At 35.5% G+C, this 20,802-nt stretch overlaps 1 protein-coding gene across 1 annotated transcript in view; it reads left to right on the top strand.

Moving 5' to 3' along the window:
• The window catches only part of LOC145666007 (synaptic vesicle glycoprotein 2C-like), a 136,554-nt gene that overhangs the window by 81,246 nt on the left and 34,506 nt on the right, over positions 1-20,802 (top strand). The window contains exons 5-7 of the mRNA XM_081733113.1: positions 7,768-7,930; positions 15,335-15,456; positions 17,436-17,674. Of these exons, the coding sequence (XP_081589239.1) occupies positions 7,768-7,930; positions 15,335-15,456; positions 17,436-17,674 (524 nt within the window). The remainder of the gene's footprint in view (positions 1-7,767; positions 7,931-15,334; positions 15,457-17,435; positions 17,675-20,802) is intronic.

Genomic DNA, 20,802 nt, shown 5'->3' with positions numbered 1-20,802 from the left:
ACTCAGCACATAACCAACGTTACCCCGCGAAAATGTAAACTTATTGACTCTTTTACGAGCTTAACCAAGATAAACACTTTAGCTATCTATTTATTGAAACAGTTGAATTTTTTTTAAAAAAATGCTTTCTTTCACCAGTTATTGTGCTGAGTATTGTACGTCCTAACATTACAATCTTGTAAAGGCCACTATCATAATCGTATCATTTGTTCGATGTAAACAACACAATGTTCAAAATTAACAGTAAGGAGACATTTTATTTTTTATTTTTGCAATGATTATGATGTAAACTTTGATGGTCATTTACATATCACCTCATGTCAGTATGTTCTTCTCTTCTTCTCAGCCTTTCCCCCCAGTTAGCTGGGTCGGCTTTTCGGATCGTTGTTAATCTGTTTCTATGTTGTGTCATATTCGCTATGACACACACTGTACCTGTCGTTCTTCACACATTTCTCCATTTCATCTTTGGCCAACCTCAGGCTCGTTTACTATTCATTTATATAGCATTTCAAAGATCTTCTTACATGCTGAAACCATCATAGTCTACTTTCTTGTAGCTTTTCTACTACTGCTCTCACCTTTACTGTTCTCTGGCTCACTTCATTCTTAATTTTTGTCCTTTCGCGTCACTTTATTCATCACCGCGGTATCTTCATCTCCGCAATATATGCAACTTCTGTTCTCTTCTTCGTCGTCCAACATTCCGGTCCGTATAATATGGCAGGTCTCACCACTGCTTTCTAAACTTTTGTTTTAAGACGTACTCATAACAATACTCCTGCTGTTTCTCTTCATTTTGTCTATCCTGCTAATTCTGCTCTTTACAAATTGTATCTCTCTTGTTTTTTTGTCTGCAGTATTGATTCCAAGTACTTGGATTTCCTAAACATTACCACTTCTTTTTCGCCCAGCCGTATTCTTGCATTCTCGATTACATTTTTCCTCAAAGGACAATACACACACACACACACACACACACACACACACACACACACATATATATATATATATATATATATATATATATATATATATATATATATATATAGATATAGATATAGATATATATAGATATATATATATATAGGGGTAACTCCATCGAAAAACTTTGGGAAGTGATTTCTTATATGAAATGAAAGAAAATAAGTTCTGATAAACATAGGTCGAAAAACGTCTCCTTTCAGAGTTATGAACCGCCGAAAATTCGAAAAATCATGTTTCGCGACGCCCTGCCTTACAAACTATAGGATCTATTCTAAGCGGTTTACAAAGGAACTAGTATACAATTTATTTAAATATCCATGTTTTACCATCCTCCGTTATCGGCGAAATGAACGAGCCATTAGTACTTAAAGGAGTATCCCTATCCGTCGACTTCCTTTTTACAGTTCGTTTCGCCGATAACGGACCACGATAGAACATAGATATTTAGATAGAGCGCATACTAGTTCCTTTGTAATTCCTTAAACCGCTTGGGATCGGTCCTGTAGTTTCTAAGGCAGAGCGTTTCGAAACGTTAATTTTTGAATTTTCGGCTGTTCATAACTCGACGTTTTTCGTCCCATGTTTATTAGAACTTTTTTTCTTTCATTTCATATAAGAAATCACCTCCCAAAGTTTTTCGGTGGAGCTTCCTTCCACCCTGTATATATTCTGTCTTGATTTTACTAATTCTAAGCCCTTTGTTCTCTAATGCTGCTCTCCAGGCATCTAATATTTATCTTGCAGTGCTGCCTTGGACTCACTCAGCAGCACAATGTCATATTCAAGTAGCATATTACAAGTGAAATGTTACAAACCTTCTCCGAACCGAAATCTGTCTTCGAGAGAAAAAAATAAAAAAGATAGAAGTTCAACTATTTAGTTTGATGATTTAATACAGAATGAAAGTTATATTTTATTTAATTTTTATATTATAAAGAATGTATAATGTATGTAAATATGTCCCTTAGTGGCTAAGTGCCTAACTTTCGTAGTCCTGGGTTCCATGTCTAATAGACCTAGAGGAACTTGCTTTGGTTGCAAACCTGAATACTGGCTCTAATTCCATTTTAAACAGAGGGTTCGATATTATATAGTCTCAGTAAAAAAAAAAAAAAGGCATTTCGTTCATTCTATTTTCTTTCCCTTTAAGGGGGCGCGGTGCCTCAGTGGTAGAGAGTTCACTTCCGGTGCTTAGGGTCACTGGTTCGATCCCAGATCGCGCCGTGTGGACTTTGTGGTGGACAAACACCGTGCTCGTGGGTTTTCTCGGGGTTTCCTCTCACTTTCTTCATTCCACCATTTCATTCATTTCTCATAATCACCGTCTCCTTTAGCCTAACCGGCATAACCGTGGGACGTAAAACAAGAAGATTTCTTTTCATTTCTTTACCTTTAAAACAAATGAATAAAATCTTAGACACTGAAGATATCAAACTGTATAAAGCCGGCAGTATCTACAAAACGCTTTTAAATAAAGTAATAAGTGTCTCCATTTTTTTTATGTACTAGGAATCTGAGTGTGAAGTTTATGACGTGAGGAGGATGCAACGTCAGGAGTAGGTAAACTAGAAAATCTGAAGAAAGACATCCAACAACTGAACGTGTATATGTGAATCAGTGAAGTAAAATGGGAATATCAAGAGATTTCAGAGTAGATGACTAGAGAATTATCAACTTGAGAACAGAAAACGGAGACACTGAAGTTTGATTTATAAAAAAATCAGAAGATAGGACAACGAGTAATAAGTTACAACATAGTTAACGGTAAAGTCATAGTAGTGAAACTGGTTACCAAGAGCCACAGCTGTATATATGCCAGCGACAGTGATCAGTGACTCAGTGACGCAGGAGTAGAGCAAGTGGATGCAATTGAAAAAGTAACAAAGACGTAAAAGGAAAAGGAAATCTTATTCTGGTATAAGATTGAAATGAAATCATAGGAGAAAGTGCAGAAGGGATGTCAGTAGCAAAATACGAATTTGAAATGTGCAATGTAAGAGGAGAAAGATTCATTGAAGAAAAGAAAACTAAAATACTTTGTTCAAGAAACATAGTGTGGGTTTTATATTTGGAAAATGCCAGGAGATTAATGAAAATATAAGCTAGATTAACATAGTATGAGAAGAAAAAGTTCAGAAAGCAAATAGAGAACTGTAGAAGTTATTCAGAAATAGATGTGGGCACTGACTGCAACTTAGAGGTGAAGAAGAATGAACTAAAATATAATAAGTTGGGAAATAATAATAAAAAATGGAAAACTTGATACGGATAAGCTGAAGAACAAAGAAATTGAATATAGTTTCGCAAGGAAGACAGCCAATGAAGGAAGAAATTAACCAGGAATGTTCATACATAAAAACTGGCCTACTTCTTATCTCCTAGGAGGTGTTAAGTCACGAAGAGTAAATAGGAAAGAAGGAGTGGATCATCAAGGAAATTCTGGAATTAATGGATGAGAGAAAGAAATTGAAGAACAGGTGTGCCATAAGGGCACTACAAAGGCCAAAGAGCATCAAAAAATAAAGAAGACTCATTACTAAAGCAGAAAATAAACTGGAAACAATATTTAGGAAGACTGTATGGAAGCAACAAGGAATTAGAGAAACTGAATGATACGGAAAAAGTAGGTGAAAAGAAAAGCACAGACTTTGTACTTAGGTCACCAAAGAATTAACTAACTAACAAACTCTATGGCCTATGGAACCCGGAGGTTCAATGCCGCGTTCACAAAAGCTCTCCACTGACTCCTATCCTTAGCTAACTGCATCCTGTTTCTACTTTGTATTCCTATCTCTGCGAGATCCATCTTAATATTGTCATCCCATCTGCGCCTAGGACTTCCTAATGGTCGTTTTCCGATTGGTCTTCCAGTCAAGACTTTGAAAGCGTTTCTACTTTCTTCCATTCTACCTACATGACCTGCCCACCTAAGCCTCCTAGACTTGACGACCCTAACAATGTTGGGTAAACCATATAAACTATGTAGTTCCTCGTTATGAAGTTTCCGCCATTCCCCATTCCCGTTCCTCTTGGGTCCGAATATTAGTCTCAGGATCTTGTTCTCAAATACTTTCAGTTTATGTTCTTCCCTCAGAGTAAGTGACCATGTTTCGCAGCCATACAGAACAACAGGCATAATTATCGTTTTGTATATTTTAAGCTATAAATTCTTCGACAGAATTCGCGACGACAAGAGATTTTGAACCGAATAGTAACACAAATTCCCTGCTTTTAGTCGACATTTAATTTCTCCGTGAATATGATTTTCCTCTGTTAATATTGATCCTAGATATTTGAAACTATCCACTTTATCAAAAGTATTATTTAATATTTTAACGCATCCACAATTTGCTGTATTCCGGTCCCGACGCACTTCCATGTATTTAGTTTTCTCTGCATTTACTTCTAAACCCATGTCCCTGCAAGCATTTAATAAGATCTCTGCATTTATTTCTACTGTTCTCCTATCATCCCCTATTAAATTTACATCATCACCGTATGCCATCACCTGGTGAATACCGTTCAACTGTAGGCCCTGGTTGCTATCTTTGATTTTCCTTATAGCGTACTCCAGAACAAAGTTAAATAATAATGGCGACAACGCATCTCCTTGTTTCAGGCCATTTTGGACGTGAAAGCTCGTGGACAAAAATTTTCCTACCCGGACTTTACTTTGGGATTCATTGAAACATATCTTAATTAATCTAATTAGCTTTCTCGGTATTCCAAGTTCTGTAAGAACGTTGTATAATGTTTCTCTTCTAACCGAGTCGTACGTCTTTCTAAAATCAATAAATAGTTGATGTACCGGGATATTGTATTCCCACCTTTTTTTCGAGGGAAAAGCATCGTGGTTAGATGTGATACCAACAGAAATAAGATCAAGTTTGGGTCACAAAACTCTGAACAGGTTGTTTAAATTAGTTGACAATATTTATGAGGAAGGGAAAGTGCTTCTAGACTTCTGGAGCAAAATAATGATAATATTAGGGGCCGCGTTGACTGAGTGGTAGAGCGTTCACTTCTGATGCTAGGGTTCCCCGGTTCTATCGCAGCTCGCGCAAAGTGAACTTTGTGGTGGACAAACACCGTATGTGTAGATTTTCTTAGGGTTCTCCCTTTCTTCCTACTTTCTTCATTCCATTATTTCATTCATTATTTCATCATCACCGTTTCCTTTAGCCTAGCCAGCATAATCGTGGAACGTAAACCTCAAAAATTTTTAATCATAATATTAAAACATACTCAAAATGGAGGGCTCAAAATTGAAAAAATCGCACAAGATCATCTCTCTATGACTTACGGTTGACGAGTTATGATTCCCGATATAAATCTCCCGAAAACCGATTTTTTTTTGTTGCTAATATCTGGGTAATGATGGCCAGTTGGCCAGTGGCCACCGGTTACTGTTTGTTACTAAAATGTTCATCATCCTCTTAAGTATTGATCAATATCAATATGATCTGGGAATAACAAGATCGATAAGCTTGCAAACATTTTAATAAAAATAAACTCTAGAAGATTGGATAGATAGAAGAGACACTAACGGAGAACCAATTGGATATCAGGAAGAAACTGGAGTGAAGTGATTCATTAAAAGGATTGATAGAAGAAATAATGGAACAAAATGTTCAAGATTCTGAAGGAATTAGGAATATACTGTAAGGAGCAAGGAATAATGTACGTATAACAAATAAAAAACAGAAGGCAACAATCCAGGTGGAAGGAAGAAGAGAAGAAGCAAAAATTCAGAAAAAGGTCAGGAAAGATTTCACTGTGACCAATTCTGATTTATTTCTACATTGAAGAAGCAACATAAATAAACCAGTTATTTGCGTATTATGCGCAGTTCTGAGGAGGTGCAGACAATTCGTTTTAATTTCGTTTTAAAGCTATCATGTATCTACTATGGCTTGCAAAGTTTGCTTGTTCTCGGTGGAGCCGCTCCCGAGATATCACGACAAGTCATCTTTAATGAATCAACTGTATCTCAGAAACTACAGCCTTTTTGACAACTTCCTGCCAGTTACATTAGTTTTGGAAGGTGTCCTATTAGTCTACCAAGTTTCATCAAAATAGGTTGTTGTGGCCCAGACACCTTATCAGAAGGTGTCAGAGGCCCTTTCTTTTATCCTCTCCCACAGAGAATCGAATCCGGGACTACATGCACGAAGGCCACAGATCCCCATTCACTAGACCAGCGAGAAGGAATCATTTGATTGATGTTTCAATTCATGTTCATTGAATCTAGGCCAAATTTCATAAATAGCATTATCATTATCCATCTTCCATTTTATAATGTATCAGATGAATATATGCACATTTTCTATCCTTGTCACGTACGAAGTGCAACTAGGTAATGTATGTTCTTAACTTGTTGTGGTAGGAATATGTCCTGCCATGTTGTTTGTAGGGTTATTAATGGTCACTTTGAAGTGGTCATGATTATTTGCCCATCATGTAATATGACAGAAGTGAGTTATCATAAGCCTCCTACAGTTCCTTGTGAATAATACGTTTCTTCCACGTACAATTTGCAACTTGATGAATATATATGAAAATATTGGGTCGATGCATAAGTTCGTGCGGTTTTCTTTTGTATTGGCAAGAATGCGGCGTGAAGCGATTACTTATCGCTATTCCGTTGTTTTACCGTAGTTTGGAGTTTGTGTGTTGTGAAACACAGGTTTTCTCGATTGTGAACGTATTATTGTATATATTTCAGACAAACTAATATGAAATGTCAAGTTGAGAAAAGTGATCATTTCCGTCACATTTTACTCTTCGAGTTTAACCAAGGATCCAGTGCAGCAAAAGCTGCGAGAACAATTTGTGCAGTGTACAGGAACGAAGCAATTGCTGAAAGTACAGCACAGACAAGCTTCGCTTGACCAATGGCTAACAGATGTTTTCCAGTCAAAACCGAAACAGTTCTATAGGAGAGGCATTGAACTACTGCCTGAGCGTTGGCAGAATCATAGTTAGTGGAGGTGAATACATCAGTAAATGATTGTGAGTTAATGTGAAGGACAGTAAAATGTATGCAATGTATTGTTGCACTGGTACAATATGTTAATGTTATATCTATATTGTTTTTGTATTTGAATTAACAGAAGAGCCGGATAAAAATAAAATACAAGAACTGCACGAACTTATGCATCGACCCAAATTATTTTCTTCAAATAGGGCAGCAGCAAAATTTTAGATTATTACAGATCTTTTGGAAATGTTATGGTGGGCCTATTCCATGCTTCAGAAGTTAAAATAAGGGGACAATACTTGAAACATTTTAAAGCTGTAATAAACTGAGTGGACAATATTTGACACAACTTTAAACCTTCAGAAATATATATATTATTTCTGGGTGTCCTACTAGTAGACATCTTAATGAAATAGGCATAGATCATACTTCTGCTTCATTTAAGAGATTTTTTTTTTTATTTTGCGGGGAAAACATATCATTAAGATATTCCATGCTTCATTTGTACATTCATGTTCGTATCATATGGTATGGAATAAAAACAAGTTATTGGCCCCTCTCGAACGGCGAGTAATTTAAATGGGAGAGCAGTTGCCCCATACCCCCATGAGTTGCAGCCCTCATTAAACTAAAATTAAATAATATGATATTTAAAAAAGTAAATTTAAAATAAAGTAGTACATATCTAAACGTAAAGATGGAAACAATAGCAAATCACGAATTGGAATAATAGATATATCAGCATTTCCTTGCTAACATAATGTAATAGAATAACTAATGTTCAAAATATTTATTTCCAGGAATGCTTTTTGGATCATTTTCCGTAGGACCATTATCGGATGTAAAGGGAAGAAAACCTGTTTTACTCGCCTGTTTATTGGCTGATATCATTGCAGCTGTAGGTTCCAGTCTATCACAAGAGTATTGGCTATTTCTGCTGTTCAGATTTTGCAGTGGCGTTGGGTAAAACAAATAATTTAAGGCTAAGATTGATACGTTTTAGACATTAAGCATAATCTAGACTTTCTAATTTGGATCAAACTCGAAATACTAGCCGTAATCTTTTTGGCTTGCTTGTGCGTAGCTCCTAGTTTCGATATCAAGAATTGGACATTTTAACAGTGCTTGCTTTATTATCTAAGTTAATGTTTCACAGTTCTGCTCCGTTGGTTGATAACAACCATGGGAATCCATGTCGATAATAAATAAGTATAATGACAAACAAACTGGCTTTAGTTGCCCTAGATGAGACTTGAACCCGCGACTATATTTTTCTGCTTTCGAGTGAGAACTAGAGAGCAAGGCTATAGTCATTATTTTAATACTTTATCGCATTACTTACTTTCTCCATGATATGGCAATTGTTTCGAAAAATATTTTTAAAAATACTATAACATTTTATTATTTTATTTCTTTATTTATTAACAATGTTCCATACACAGCAACTGAGGGTCCATTTTACAGTGAAAGAGGCAGAGCGGTAGCTAGCCCAAAAATGCAGGGGGGCGGTAGAAGTTAGAGGGCCGATCCAACCACATTATAGTTAATCACCATATTATAGTTCATTTGCAAGTCCACCTGAAAATTTTAGGAGGGCAGTAAAAATTTAAGGGGACCCTGGCCCGAGCTCCTTTGATACAGGCCTGGAAAGGGGTCGTCCACATATTACATAACGCGCCAAAGGGGTAGGGGTTCGGCCTTGCGATACCAAGTGTGATAAGAAGAAAGGAGAACGTTTACGACTTCGTTACGTAACGCATTTTTTTTTTTTTTTTGCTGTAATTTTAATTTTTATTCTCATGTGTATATGCAATCCTTTAAACTAGGGATGGGCATTTCCGGAAAAATAATTTTCCGGTTTCCGAAAATCACATTTACCATCTTCCGTTTTTCCGGAAAATTTTCCGTCCTCCGTTTATCCGGAAAATTTTCCGTCTTCAGTTTCCCCGAAAAATTTTCCGTCTTCCACTTTTCCGGAAAATTTTCCGGTTTCCGGTTTCAATTTTCCGGTTTCCGGAAAATATATTTTCCGTTTTTCCGGAAAAGTGGCCATCCCTACGTTAAAGAAATACTTTTATTCAGTTCTTCTCTTTTTCATAAATAAATATTTCTATTGTCTTGGGAAATTGTGAACATGAAATCTATATAAATTGAATCGTGCAGAAGTGATTCCGAAGACGCTACTAAACACCAGTATGACTAGTGACAAACAATGCGTGTATTACAATAAAAATAAAACTGTTTTGTAGCTATTGCCGCAATGCACACGAAGCTTTTTTTTTTAGGAGTTATTTGTTAACGATTGTAACCACCATTAAAAATGTCATCGCGTTTCCACTCGTGTCGCTATTTCTGATAACATTAGCCAACAAAATTTTACTTTTTTCTGTTACTGAAAGTAGCTAATCTTTATGTTTTCGTGTGTACTGATAACGAAAATATTAATGAAAATGCAAGATTAGCTCTCGTTTTGAAGTTACGATAACTTTACGTTGTTGCCTATATAGGCTTATACATGCTTTTATATTGTTGTTATCTCTCGGAGGAAGGTCACTGAAGGCGCAACCGCTTTGCCTGACGTTTGAGTTTTTTGCTGGTGATTCCCTGATTAGTGTCCAGCAGTAATCGGCTAACATTGATGCACTCCACTTTTCCTGTTATCTCATTTCCATGTCTGAAATTTGCTGGTGGAAGCGTTCCCCGTATTCGTCTTTACAGTACCATAGTTGTCAGGAAAGAAGTCAGGATATATTAAGGACGACCTTTTCTTCTTGGAAATACCATGTGCTAATAAAGTTGTTATACAAAAGTAGCAATCATTCACATGGGTTAATGATTCTCTCCAGATCATAGGTATAGCAAAGCCCATGGAAGATCTTTTACGATTCAACAACGAATGAAGATGCGAGACACAGGATATGCAACATACATGAGGGACCCAGTGCTTATTTTGGTTCCGATTTCACAGCCAAAGTACAGTATGTCCGTCTTTTTAATATATGGCGTTATTATCCTACTTTGCAAATTCAATGTAACGTGTCCGCAAATGTAGCAAAAATTGTCAGGCATGTTCGCATTTGCGAGGCATATTGAATCAAAGGAATTACGATGACAACATGCAATGACTATACTTCAGTAACACATTCTTCCGACACACAAACAGATAAAACAGCTTGTATCAGAAGATGAAATGAAATCTAAGTTTTACGTCCCACAATTATGTGGGTTTGGCTAAAGGAGACGGTGATGAGAAATGAATAAAAATGGTGGAATGAAGAAAGTGTCATGAAACGAGAGAACCCCGAAAAAACCTACGCACACTGTGTTTGTCCAACACAAAGCTCACTTGACAGGAGCTGCGATCGAACCAAGGACCAGCTTTAACAGACTGAAACTACGCTTAAATGAATCATCATGCATCACTCCTTCCTTCCTCTTCCCCTGCACCCCTTGTTGCTACAAACCCGGGCCAAAAGTAACGACAAAATACACACAGCTATTATTGCCTGCAGAAAACTTAGTCTGTCTACCATAAGCGGGATTTCGAAGTCTATATGGGAAGGGATTGACAATGAATGCTAATAAAATATAAGAATTATAATTAAATGCATCCCCCTTTTAACTTGGAAACGAGAGCTAATTCGAGTTTTTCGTTGTCATTTTCGTTATCAGCGTGGTCGATATAGTTAACAAACATTTATTTCATTGCACTTACATTTTCACTGTTAATTCAAACATTTGATTTTAATAATTACCCACACTATTCTTTTATGAAGTTTCACATGTGAAATAGAAGAAAGTTTTTCGTGTAATAATATTTTCCGCGACTGAGCGATCCACGATTGGAAGACAAAATAAGATATTTAAAACTGAATTCGTCGGATATTCATCTCGTATCAGTGGTCGAAGTGAGACGGTATGCTGTGGTATGCCATACCGTCTCTGGTTTTTCAGTGACGAAGGCATACCGCCTCTGGTTTTTCAGTCATCAAGAGATACCGTCATTTGAGAGTAGATGATAAACGCCTTTAATAAATCCATTATAAATCCATTTTTATACAGAGTAAATTGACGAATAGCTTTGCACGTAAAAAGATTTTAATTTTTATGTAGAAATAATTTCTAAGTTGACAATCCAGACATTTTTATTATCATTTTCCTACCTTTTGTTTTTGAAACAAGAAGCCATCAAAGATATTATTCTAGTTTATATTTTGATGTGTCATATTGAAATTTCTTTCTTATACAGTATATGTGTAAGGTCAATCCATGCAAAGTAATCGAGAAAAAAGAAAAATTGCCACTCGACCTTCTAAAAAAAATCTAATTTTTTCATGAATGTTTATGCTATATCAGGGTACTTCAAAACCACATTTAACTATTTTTTACAACATCCCATGGAGACGCAACGGCTACCGCCATTTTGCGTTTTTTTTTCGATTTTAGGCGAGTACGCTGTTTTGAATATCTCAGCATGTATTTGTCCTCACAAATTGAAAATTGCTGGTCGTCTCCAATTCGTGTAGAGCTAAAACTTTGATCTCTTAACATTTTTGCCTAAAACCACTTGAAGGGGGTGAAAAATCAGAGCCTACAGTAGCAACGTAAGTTGTTTCCTCTTCCCAAACATGTTTTCAATGTCCCAAAATGTTGCTACTGCAGACCATGATTTCACCCCCTTCCAGTGGTTTTAGGCAAAAATGTTGAGATCAAAGTTGGGAATGTCCAGCAAGAGTTGGAAATGTCCAGCAATTTTTAAGTATATAGCCACGTCGAATCTGTCGTCGACAAGGAGGAGAAAGTTTTTGCATCGTCAATACTGGCAAACTTCAAATAGAGAAAGCATCCTGGAAGAAGAGGTCGATTTCAATTCTTTAGAACCTGTTTCAGCCGCCTCTTCCAACAGTACTTCATCTTTGCCAATCATCATGCTGCAGAAACATTGTACCTAAAACAATGGGTGCGACTTTCTTGGGCGAATAACAACATGTAATATCAAACAATTAAGACTGGTTGATTAAACTTATGGGCTAAAATATATTACGTTGAGTTGAGTTGATTTTGAGTTTATCGTCCCTTTTAGCAGCGAGGCTATATGAGACGGTACCTACTGATTAACGTGGAATCCGAACCACATGAGCTCCCTAAAATATTATTACGTTGCTACCATTTTCTAATACTTTGATTCATTGCCGAAAAAATGCTACATACTAATTCAGAAAATAAGCATTTTGTAATTAAAAGTTCTACGATTAAAATTGTATTTCTGTTGTAATAACCCCCAAAATAACAAAATTGGTTAAAAACAGCGTTATGTAATATGTGAACTAGAGGTGGATCCAGGACGGACTTCTAGGGGGGATGCAGTGGGTGGTAATACTGTTACTTAGAGCTACTTTCAAGAGCTCCAAAGTCTGGAATGAGTTTCATTTATATTTGAAATAAGAAAGTTTTCTCATCTGGGGGGGAACGATCGCCCCGATCGCCCCCTGGATCCGCGCCTGATGTGAACGGCCCCGTATAATAAATTTCGGCGATTTCCTTCCCTTATATCTTTAAAAGCTTTAGCCTTCAACCTTATTACGATTTCTTCATTTTGCGCCACCAAAAAAAATTTCTTTTTCATTGTGCATTTTATAAAATATTGTTATCTAAAGAAGTTACTTTTATAGTTATTGCATATACAATATATATATCCTATGAGCTATACATTCCAACAATTATATCATGTACGGCGGGTTAGTATATCTCACGAGCGTTTGTTTTGTTTTTAAAATATACACTAAAACGATCGGCTAGGACGAAACTTAATGTGGAAACTAGCTGAAATGTCCGTTCGTCACACAGCAGAAATAGGTTTGTGGACAGTAGCGTTAAAAACCCTGGAAATAACGTTTAAGTGTGTTTAAGAAGAAAAAGATAACGTGTTGTTATTCAATTCAAGTAAACAAAATGTTAAGTTTTATCACATATGTTAGCATTCAAATGCCGTAGCTAGGGACATCTTATCTTGCTAGGAAGATTTCTTTGGAAAACTAATGTGGTTGAAACCAAAGTTAAGCCATACTTCACTCATGTAGCAAAAGTAATCGAGATCGATAGAGTTACTACATTCCTTTTTATTTATATAGGGATTTTTTTTATTGTCATCGGGTTTACCTGTCTGTACAAAATTTAATATTGTGAGCGCCGGCTCATTTAATTAAAAGGATCATAAAATATTCTAAATTAAATGATCCGGGGACCAACAAACCCTCATAACAAGTGAAAATTTCACCTGTTGCCGGCCAAGGTAGCAAACATCAGGAATGCGGTTCCTCATTACCTGCTTAGAAAAATGGATAAATTACATGCAAGAAAAGTGTTAAATGTTCCTTTACCTTCTTATAACATTCATTTAATTACTTACTAACTATCCTTAATGAACAAGCTTCCGTTGTTTGCTCTGCCGTGTCGTGACAAAACGCTGTAACTTTGGCGAAAAAGTTTTGCGAAAATGAGCCTTAAAGTTTTCATCCGAAAATGTGATCTGTATCGTGTAGAACCAGTGTAACTAGGCAATAATGGTCAACCAATCAATTTTCACCAAATTTAATCACACAACATGCATTTACGTAACATTACATGTAACCAGGTGCTTCCAAAGTCAAGATACACTATTTCTACACGATACAGATCACATTTTCGGATGAAAACTTTAAGGCTCATTTTCGCAAAACTTCTCCGCCAAAGTTACAGCGTTTTGTCACGACACGGCAGTGCTAATACATAATCGCTTAATGACTTTCTTTCAAAAGATAATTGCCATTTGTGTATGTTCTTTCCAAACTCTTTCTCTTCTTCTTCTTCTTCTTCTTCTTCTTCTTCTTTTTCTTTTAAAAAGTGCATGTTCGCAAAAGCATAACTCTTTCTGCCCTCAACATCCTCCCCTTCAAAAAGACAACTATTGTCCGTATCCCCATCTATGAGGAGGTCTTCTTATTCTTTGTAATCTTCTCCCATATCTTTGGCCAACTTCCTCCCTTTGTTGCCTTATGCCTTCATTGTTTTGTTTTTCTTTCATGAAGAAACACCGACTTCTCTCTCTGCTTCATTCTGATAATTTGTGTACAGCCTTCAGTCTACTTCTCTGGGAACTGTATTCTTGGACTCGCGATTTCCTGGCTTTCACCTTCCACTTATTATCTGAGTCCCTTATTATTTGATGTCCTGCACTTGATTTCCCATCTGCAATCCTTACCTAATGTTTGTAAATCCTTCTGATAGACCCATCTACTCGTATTTCCAAAACGAGCTCCCTGAATGGCTAAGAGGCTAGCGTACGCGCCTTTGGCGTGGGATATCCGGGTTCGGTTCCCGGCGGGAGCTCATGTGGTTCGGATTCCACATTAATCAGTAGGTCCACGTCTCATAGCTCGCTCATACCCTCGCTGCTGTAAGGGACGCTAATCTAAAATCAACTCAACTCAACTCGTATCTCCAAAACATTATTTCCTTTATATCGTACTAAATAATCCTTGATAAATTTTGGTAAGACATCCCTGTAATTTCTCACCCATATAGATGTTTCTTTTTTCAAGCCTAGTTCTCTGCGCTCTATACAGTCTTGCTCTTTAGCATTACTGGTTAAATACTGCTGCAGAAACATTGTACCAAGTACGAGGCTTAAAAGAATACAAAAGGGAAGCAGGAGAACTATTGATAACTTTAGTAGGAGTATGCAGAAGAGTACAATTAATCTCAGCTAACCAGTTAACCACACTTTGCCTGGAGACGCGACAACCATTTTCTAAATATTTTTTCTTTATTAGTTTTTTAAAAAGTCTGTTGGTCTTACGTTGCATTTCCGTGTAACTTACAGTTTTCGTGAGAGGGAGTTTTCCGTCTTAAGTACGATCCTTTCTAATCTTCCATCGTCTCTCTGAAGACAGCCACAAATATTCTGAAAAGTAAAATGTAGTTTGATTAAGACTTATTTCATTGGCTTGTGTTTTATACATATTTTTTTTTGTATCTACCGCACTGTCTTTATTTATTATTGATAGACTATTTGTAAAATAAAGTTTGCATAAAATAACATTTCAGTATGATTCTTATAGTATTATTTTTTTCTGGATGTAGAACAAATTAATGGAATTTCCATAATTTTAAATGGTAAAATTCAATTTGGGGGAAGTTTTTTTTTAAATTTTTTTTTAAGATATGAGTAACTTTTTGGAAAGAACTGACCTCATAAATCGCGGTACTACTACATTTGTTTGGTTTTAAATATAAAAATACTGTAATATACATCACAATAAATTCCAACTCTATATTGATATGACAAAAAAAATTCTAAATTTGTTATTTTGCACATATCTATTACAGACATATTGGAATGTATGGAATTGTTATTCCTTACGTTAAAGAGTTCTATATAAAATCTGAGCAACCTAAGGCAGTCAGCGGCGTGCGTTTATTCTGGGGACTAGGATGGATTGCTTCTTCTGGTAAGTTTTATTACACACTGAGACCTCGATAACCTGCAAACTGAAGGAAATTGTTAAAAATTCAAGTTGTCGGTCTTTTTTTCAATTAATCAAGTTTCTAGTTATCAAGGTGTCCAAAACAAAAATTCGAGATATCGAGGTTCGTCATCCCACATGAAAAGTGACTATATAACCTCTATAACTCGAAATTGTGAAAGTTCCTTAGATTAAATCAGATGACTAGTAAAAATAAAATATTAGACATGAGTAAAACACAATTTCAGTACACATTAACAACAATTACAGGACTAGCAACAATGATAATTACGTAAAAGCATATTGCTATAGCTTCGAGTTATCAAGGTCATAAACTTCGACTCGTAGAGGTTTGCAGATACGAAAGTTTCTACTTACCGAGGTTTTTAAATATGATTATGAAACTCTTAAAATTCGATTTATCGAAGTTCTAACTTTTAAACATTCGAGTTACAGAGGTTAATTTAACATGGAGTGTTTTAGAGAATTCAACGGAATGTGAAAAAAATGCAAGTTATTAAAGAATTCGAGTTATAGAATTTCGAATTATTCTAGCCCAACTATATACGTATATCCTTAATATTATGTTCAACAGAGTTCTGTCATGTAAACTATGACAATATATACAATACAATCAATCTACTAAAATGCAGGCTAAATAGTACTTTATGAGGTTGTATAGCAATGCCAACTTGATTTTAATATAGGGAAGTACTTTTTATTATTATTGAAAAGAACGTTGTTTGATTCTCCACGTTTCTTCTTTTAAATTTATTTAAATGACTTATCTACTTTGTGAAAATTAAATTTTGTAATAAATGATTTCAATATTTTATAGATCCAACTGAATTTAAATAATGTAATTGACATACAATACAAAATTCACTTTAGTACAATACTAAGGACATTTTAATAAACATGAAGAACAAATCAGCAAAATCAAACCATAGAATTCAAATACTTCTCCATATCCATTAATAGATTTCAGGGTATATATTCCGAAGTTGGGAGTCCGCTTTCGTCAAGTTTTTCACTGTTATCTCCTTTCCACACTTTCTGCAATTTGTTGTTAGGTTCATTAATCCGTGCTCTTCACAAACTTTTAAAAGATTTTGCTCGTTATCAATGTATTCCTTCACAAACGTTAAAACTGCTAGTTCATTGCCCTTGTACATTCGCCATGTTGGTAACATAAGTGCTCGTTTCTTTCCCACAATGCAACTGTTCGGTTACCTTGCGCGAAGTAGTTCCCTCCGCTCGCCATATAGTCCCAGGTTTATAACCGCTTATATATAACAAATAAACAGATTTTTCGAGACTCTTATATATTATCAAGCACACAAACGATCAAGTTATCCATATACTTCCTGTAAATTTTAAAAATTTCGCTGGAAACGGACGCCCAACTTTGGAATTTAACCCGATTTCAGTTCCAGTTATCTCCCTTACGGGGGATTTTATAAAGCACTGTCACAGCCCTTAAGACCTACTTGACTGCTCCACAATTTTGTTTTAAATGTTTTGATTTAAAAAAAACGTAATTGTATAAGACGTCCCCTTCCAACGTGGACGAATTGGCCTGTTCCAAATTAGATTTGTTTTAGCACTATTTTGCAAAAATAAATGGACGGGTAAAGGCACCGAACATATAAGAATAATGTAAAATAATATAAAGATTGCAACAAACTAAATTATGTCTGAAAGTAAAATTGTTTACTAAATTAAAATTGAAATAATTGAAGAGTATGATGCTCCAATACTTAACAAGCCTGACGCCATCTTGATCCCGATTTATTAATGGATTCAAAGATCAAGATGTACAAGTTACTAAACAATCGGATCGTTTCATAGCACTATTCTTTTTTTTTTAATCAATTGTTAGCATTTTGTTAAATTTTACAATTTTCTTCTTTTTTTTATCAGGAAACATTTGTTTCGATATGAACAAATATTTACTTTTATAGGACTTGCTTGGCTGATCATCCCTCAAGAATGGCGTTTCGGAACAAATAATTTCATATTCAGCTCCTGGAGAATCTTTGTGTTGCTGTCTGGCTTACCAAGTGCCGTGCTCTTTTGTACTTTACTCTTTTGTCCAGAAACTCCGTATTTTCTGTTGAACTGCGGCAAGAATAACGAAGCACTCCGAGTCTTAAAGGGAATGCACAGGTTTAACACGGGCAGAGGAAAGGAAGAATACAGGGTATGTAAAAACATAACATCTAGAAGGAAAGCTTTTATGGGTATTTCCATTTTAAAATTTAACACATTTTTTAAAATTTGAGTTTGAAAGTTTTTATCTTTGTTATTTCAAATAACTAGAGTTTATTTTAAAATTAAGGATGTAATTAATTTTTAACATTATGGTATCAATTTTGCATCGTATGAAATTAAGCCATTTTTGTGTGTGCCACAAGTTCTGAATTTCTGCTAATTTCGATTTTTAAATCAGGAAGTGTTTACCTTTTTTTTCGATCAAAAGAGCCAATATATATATATATATATATATATATATATATATATATATATATATATATATATATATATATTTCAATCAAAAGTTTTCTTGTACCTAGGTATATCTGAGAATTCTTGTACCTAGGTATATTTGAGAATTCTTGTACCTAGGTATATCTGAGAATTCTTGTACCTAGGTATATCTGAGAATTCTTGTGCCTAAGTATATCTGAGAATTCTTGTATCTAGGTATATCTGAGAATTCTTGTACCTGAGTATATCTGAGAATTCTTGTACCTAGGTATATCTGAGAATTCTTGTACCTAGGTATATCTGAGAATTCTTGTACCTAAGTATATCTGAGAATTCTTATACCTAGGTATATCTGAGAAATACATATAGTATAGCCAAACCCAAACTATCAGTTAACTCAGTATGATGCACTTATTCCGTAAAAAATACGAAAGCTTGATTTAGGGGCCGTTCACAAATTTTGTGGCCCAAAAACTAATTATTAGCGAAGATCGCAACCTTTTGATTTATTTTTTGGATCATTCCTAAAATTCTTGCCCAAGATTGCGATCTTTTGATCCATTTTTTTGGATTATTCTTAAAATTCTTGTTTGTGTTAAGAATCAGACACCTCATTTAGAAGTGATTGTTCTCTCTGAGTTTGATTTACAGTATATACATTTTAATCAATAGTATAGTAAATAGTAATAGAAGAACATAGATCTACTTGTGTAGCTGAAAAGTCTTGTCCCGTTCCTGCGGCAAAGCCTAAAACAACATTACTGTAATGAAGAAGGATACTGAATTCAGAATTATCTTGAGTTAAGTGTCTTGACATGTCACTCTCATGGGTAATATGTGCAGAGTGCATAGAGCAAAGATGGACATCCTGTTATATTTTACCCTCACGAGGACTGAATCCATATTGTGAAAGCAAGAGACCTTAGTTTGTCAGTAAAGCTAATATACAAACCTCAAAATATTTAAGACATATAGGCTGCATAAAGATCTAACATTCATCGTTATTGAAGCAAGACGGCTCAGTCTGTCACTCTAATTCCTAATATTTCACACTTAGGCTAATAAGCTAATTTCTAATAGTTTATAGTCAGGCTAATAGGTTAATTCCTAATAGTTCACAGCCAGGCTAATAGGCTAAGTCCTAATAGTTTATAGTCAGGTTAATAGGTTAATTCTAGTAGTTTATAGTCAGGGTAATAGGCTAATTCCTAATAGTTTATAGTTAGGCTAATAGGTTAATTCCTAATAGTTCACAGTCAGGCTAATAAGCTAATTCTTAATATTTCACAGTTAGGCTAATAGGCTAATTCCTAATAGTTCACAGTAAGGCTAATGGGTTAATTCCTAGTAGTTTACTGTCAGGCTAATAGGTTAATTCCTGGTAGTTTACTGTCAGACTAATGGGATAATTCCTAATAGTTTATAGTCATTCTACATTGAGAAAAATCCGTTATCCGGACAGCGGTATAATGTTCAAATATACGGAATCCATAAGTTTAATACGGAAATCTTTATGGATCATACATTATCTATATGTTACATGCGTAATGCTTTTTTCCTACTTAGATGTTACATCATGTCGCTTCAGGATGTCTGACATATAACAGTCTTCCATGTATTACATACGTATACGTATGTTACACACATCAGCTTATATTGTATACGTCCATCTGTATGTAAGATCCTGACCGCCTGTATACATTTCTTTGTTTCATACGGAAAGTAGGTTTAGATGGAAAACATACGGAAAATATTATAAGACATACATTTTTAGACTTACGCTTGTTGCAGGATGTTACATATGGTCATACGTTAAGTCAAAAAACTATAGGATTTACGCATGTAATAATGGGTTCCCGAAGAGGAAAGCAGGATGGGGCCCGGGGCCCTCTCCGGCTCACGAAAATGTATATGTAATTTAACAAACCACGCATTTTAATTACCAGAAATACCAGGCGTAATGTAGGAACCATGGAGATGCCCCCCCTAGAAAATTTTCTTCAGGCGTCCCTGATACGTTTTTACGTACGTCACGTACATTTTTCTCTGTGTGTAATAAGCTAATTCTTAATAGTTTACAGTCAGTCTAATAGGCTAATTCCTAATATTTCACAGTCAGGCTAATAGGTTCCCTCACATCTAATACCACAAGACGTCACCAGCACGCAGGCAATTTGCAGACTAGTCGAAAACTTGGCAAAAACAACTTGTTTTAGCAGGGGCGGATCCAGGACCGACTTCTGGGGGGGGGGGCGGTGGGTTGTCATACTGCTACTTTTAAGGGCTCCAAACTTTGGGATGGGTTTTATTTATATATATAAAATAAGAAAGTTTCATCTTCTGGGGGACCCCTGGATCCACCCATGTGTTTTAGTAAATAAAGTGAGGGCGAGTGTGAGCTTTTGGGGGGAACATATTTTTGAGAATTAGGGCGAGAGTATACTGTATTTATTTATCTATTAACTCTTATTTTAAATGGCGAAGTTAAGTACTTTGCCTTGTCTTACACTTAACCTTTTAATACATTCAGTGAATTAATATACACAAGCTAGTGGTAGTAAGAAAAAGAAACTAAAACTTAAATAAATAAGTAGAGAAAAAAAATGCACGCTGGGATGACTTATGTATACTGGTTACTGTTAATCTGCCACAAGAAAATGTTTAATTTTTTTTTAAATAAAGAGGTAGATAGTGAGTTTTTAATTGTATCTGGAATTGAATTCCACACGAGTGTAGTGCCTTCTGTAAAATACACCGTGTTTCAGAAAGAATGGCCTGATTTTGGACGGTAATTATTATGAATCATGGAACGTGTCGGCCAGAGCCGGCCTTAGGCCGATT

The sequence above is a fragment of the Thermobia domestica genome, chromosome 1 (genome assembly GCF_964235325.1).
Source record: "Thermobia domestica chromosome 1, izTheDome1.hap1.1, whole genome shotgun sequence".
In the NCBI taxonomy this organism is placed as follows: domain Eukaryota; kingdom Metazoa; phylum Arthropoda; class Insecta; order Zygentoma; family Lepismatidae; genus Thermobia; species Thermobia domestica.
Note: the sequence above shows the minus strand (reverse complement) of the source record. Positions and strands in the feature narration are given on the sequence as shown.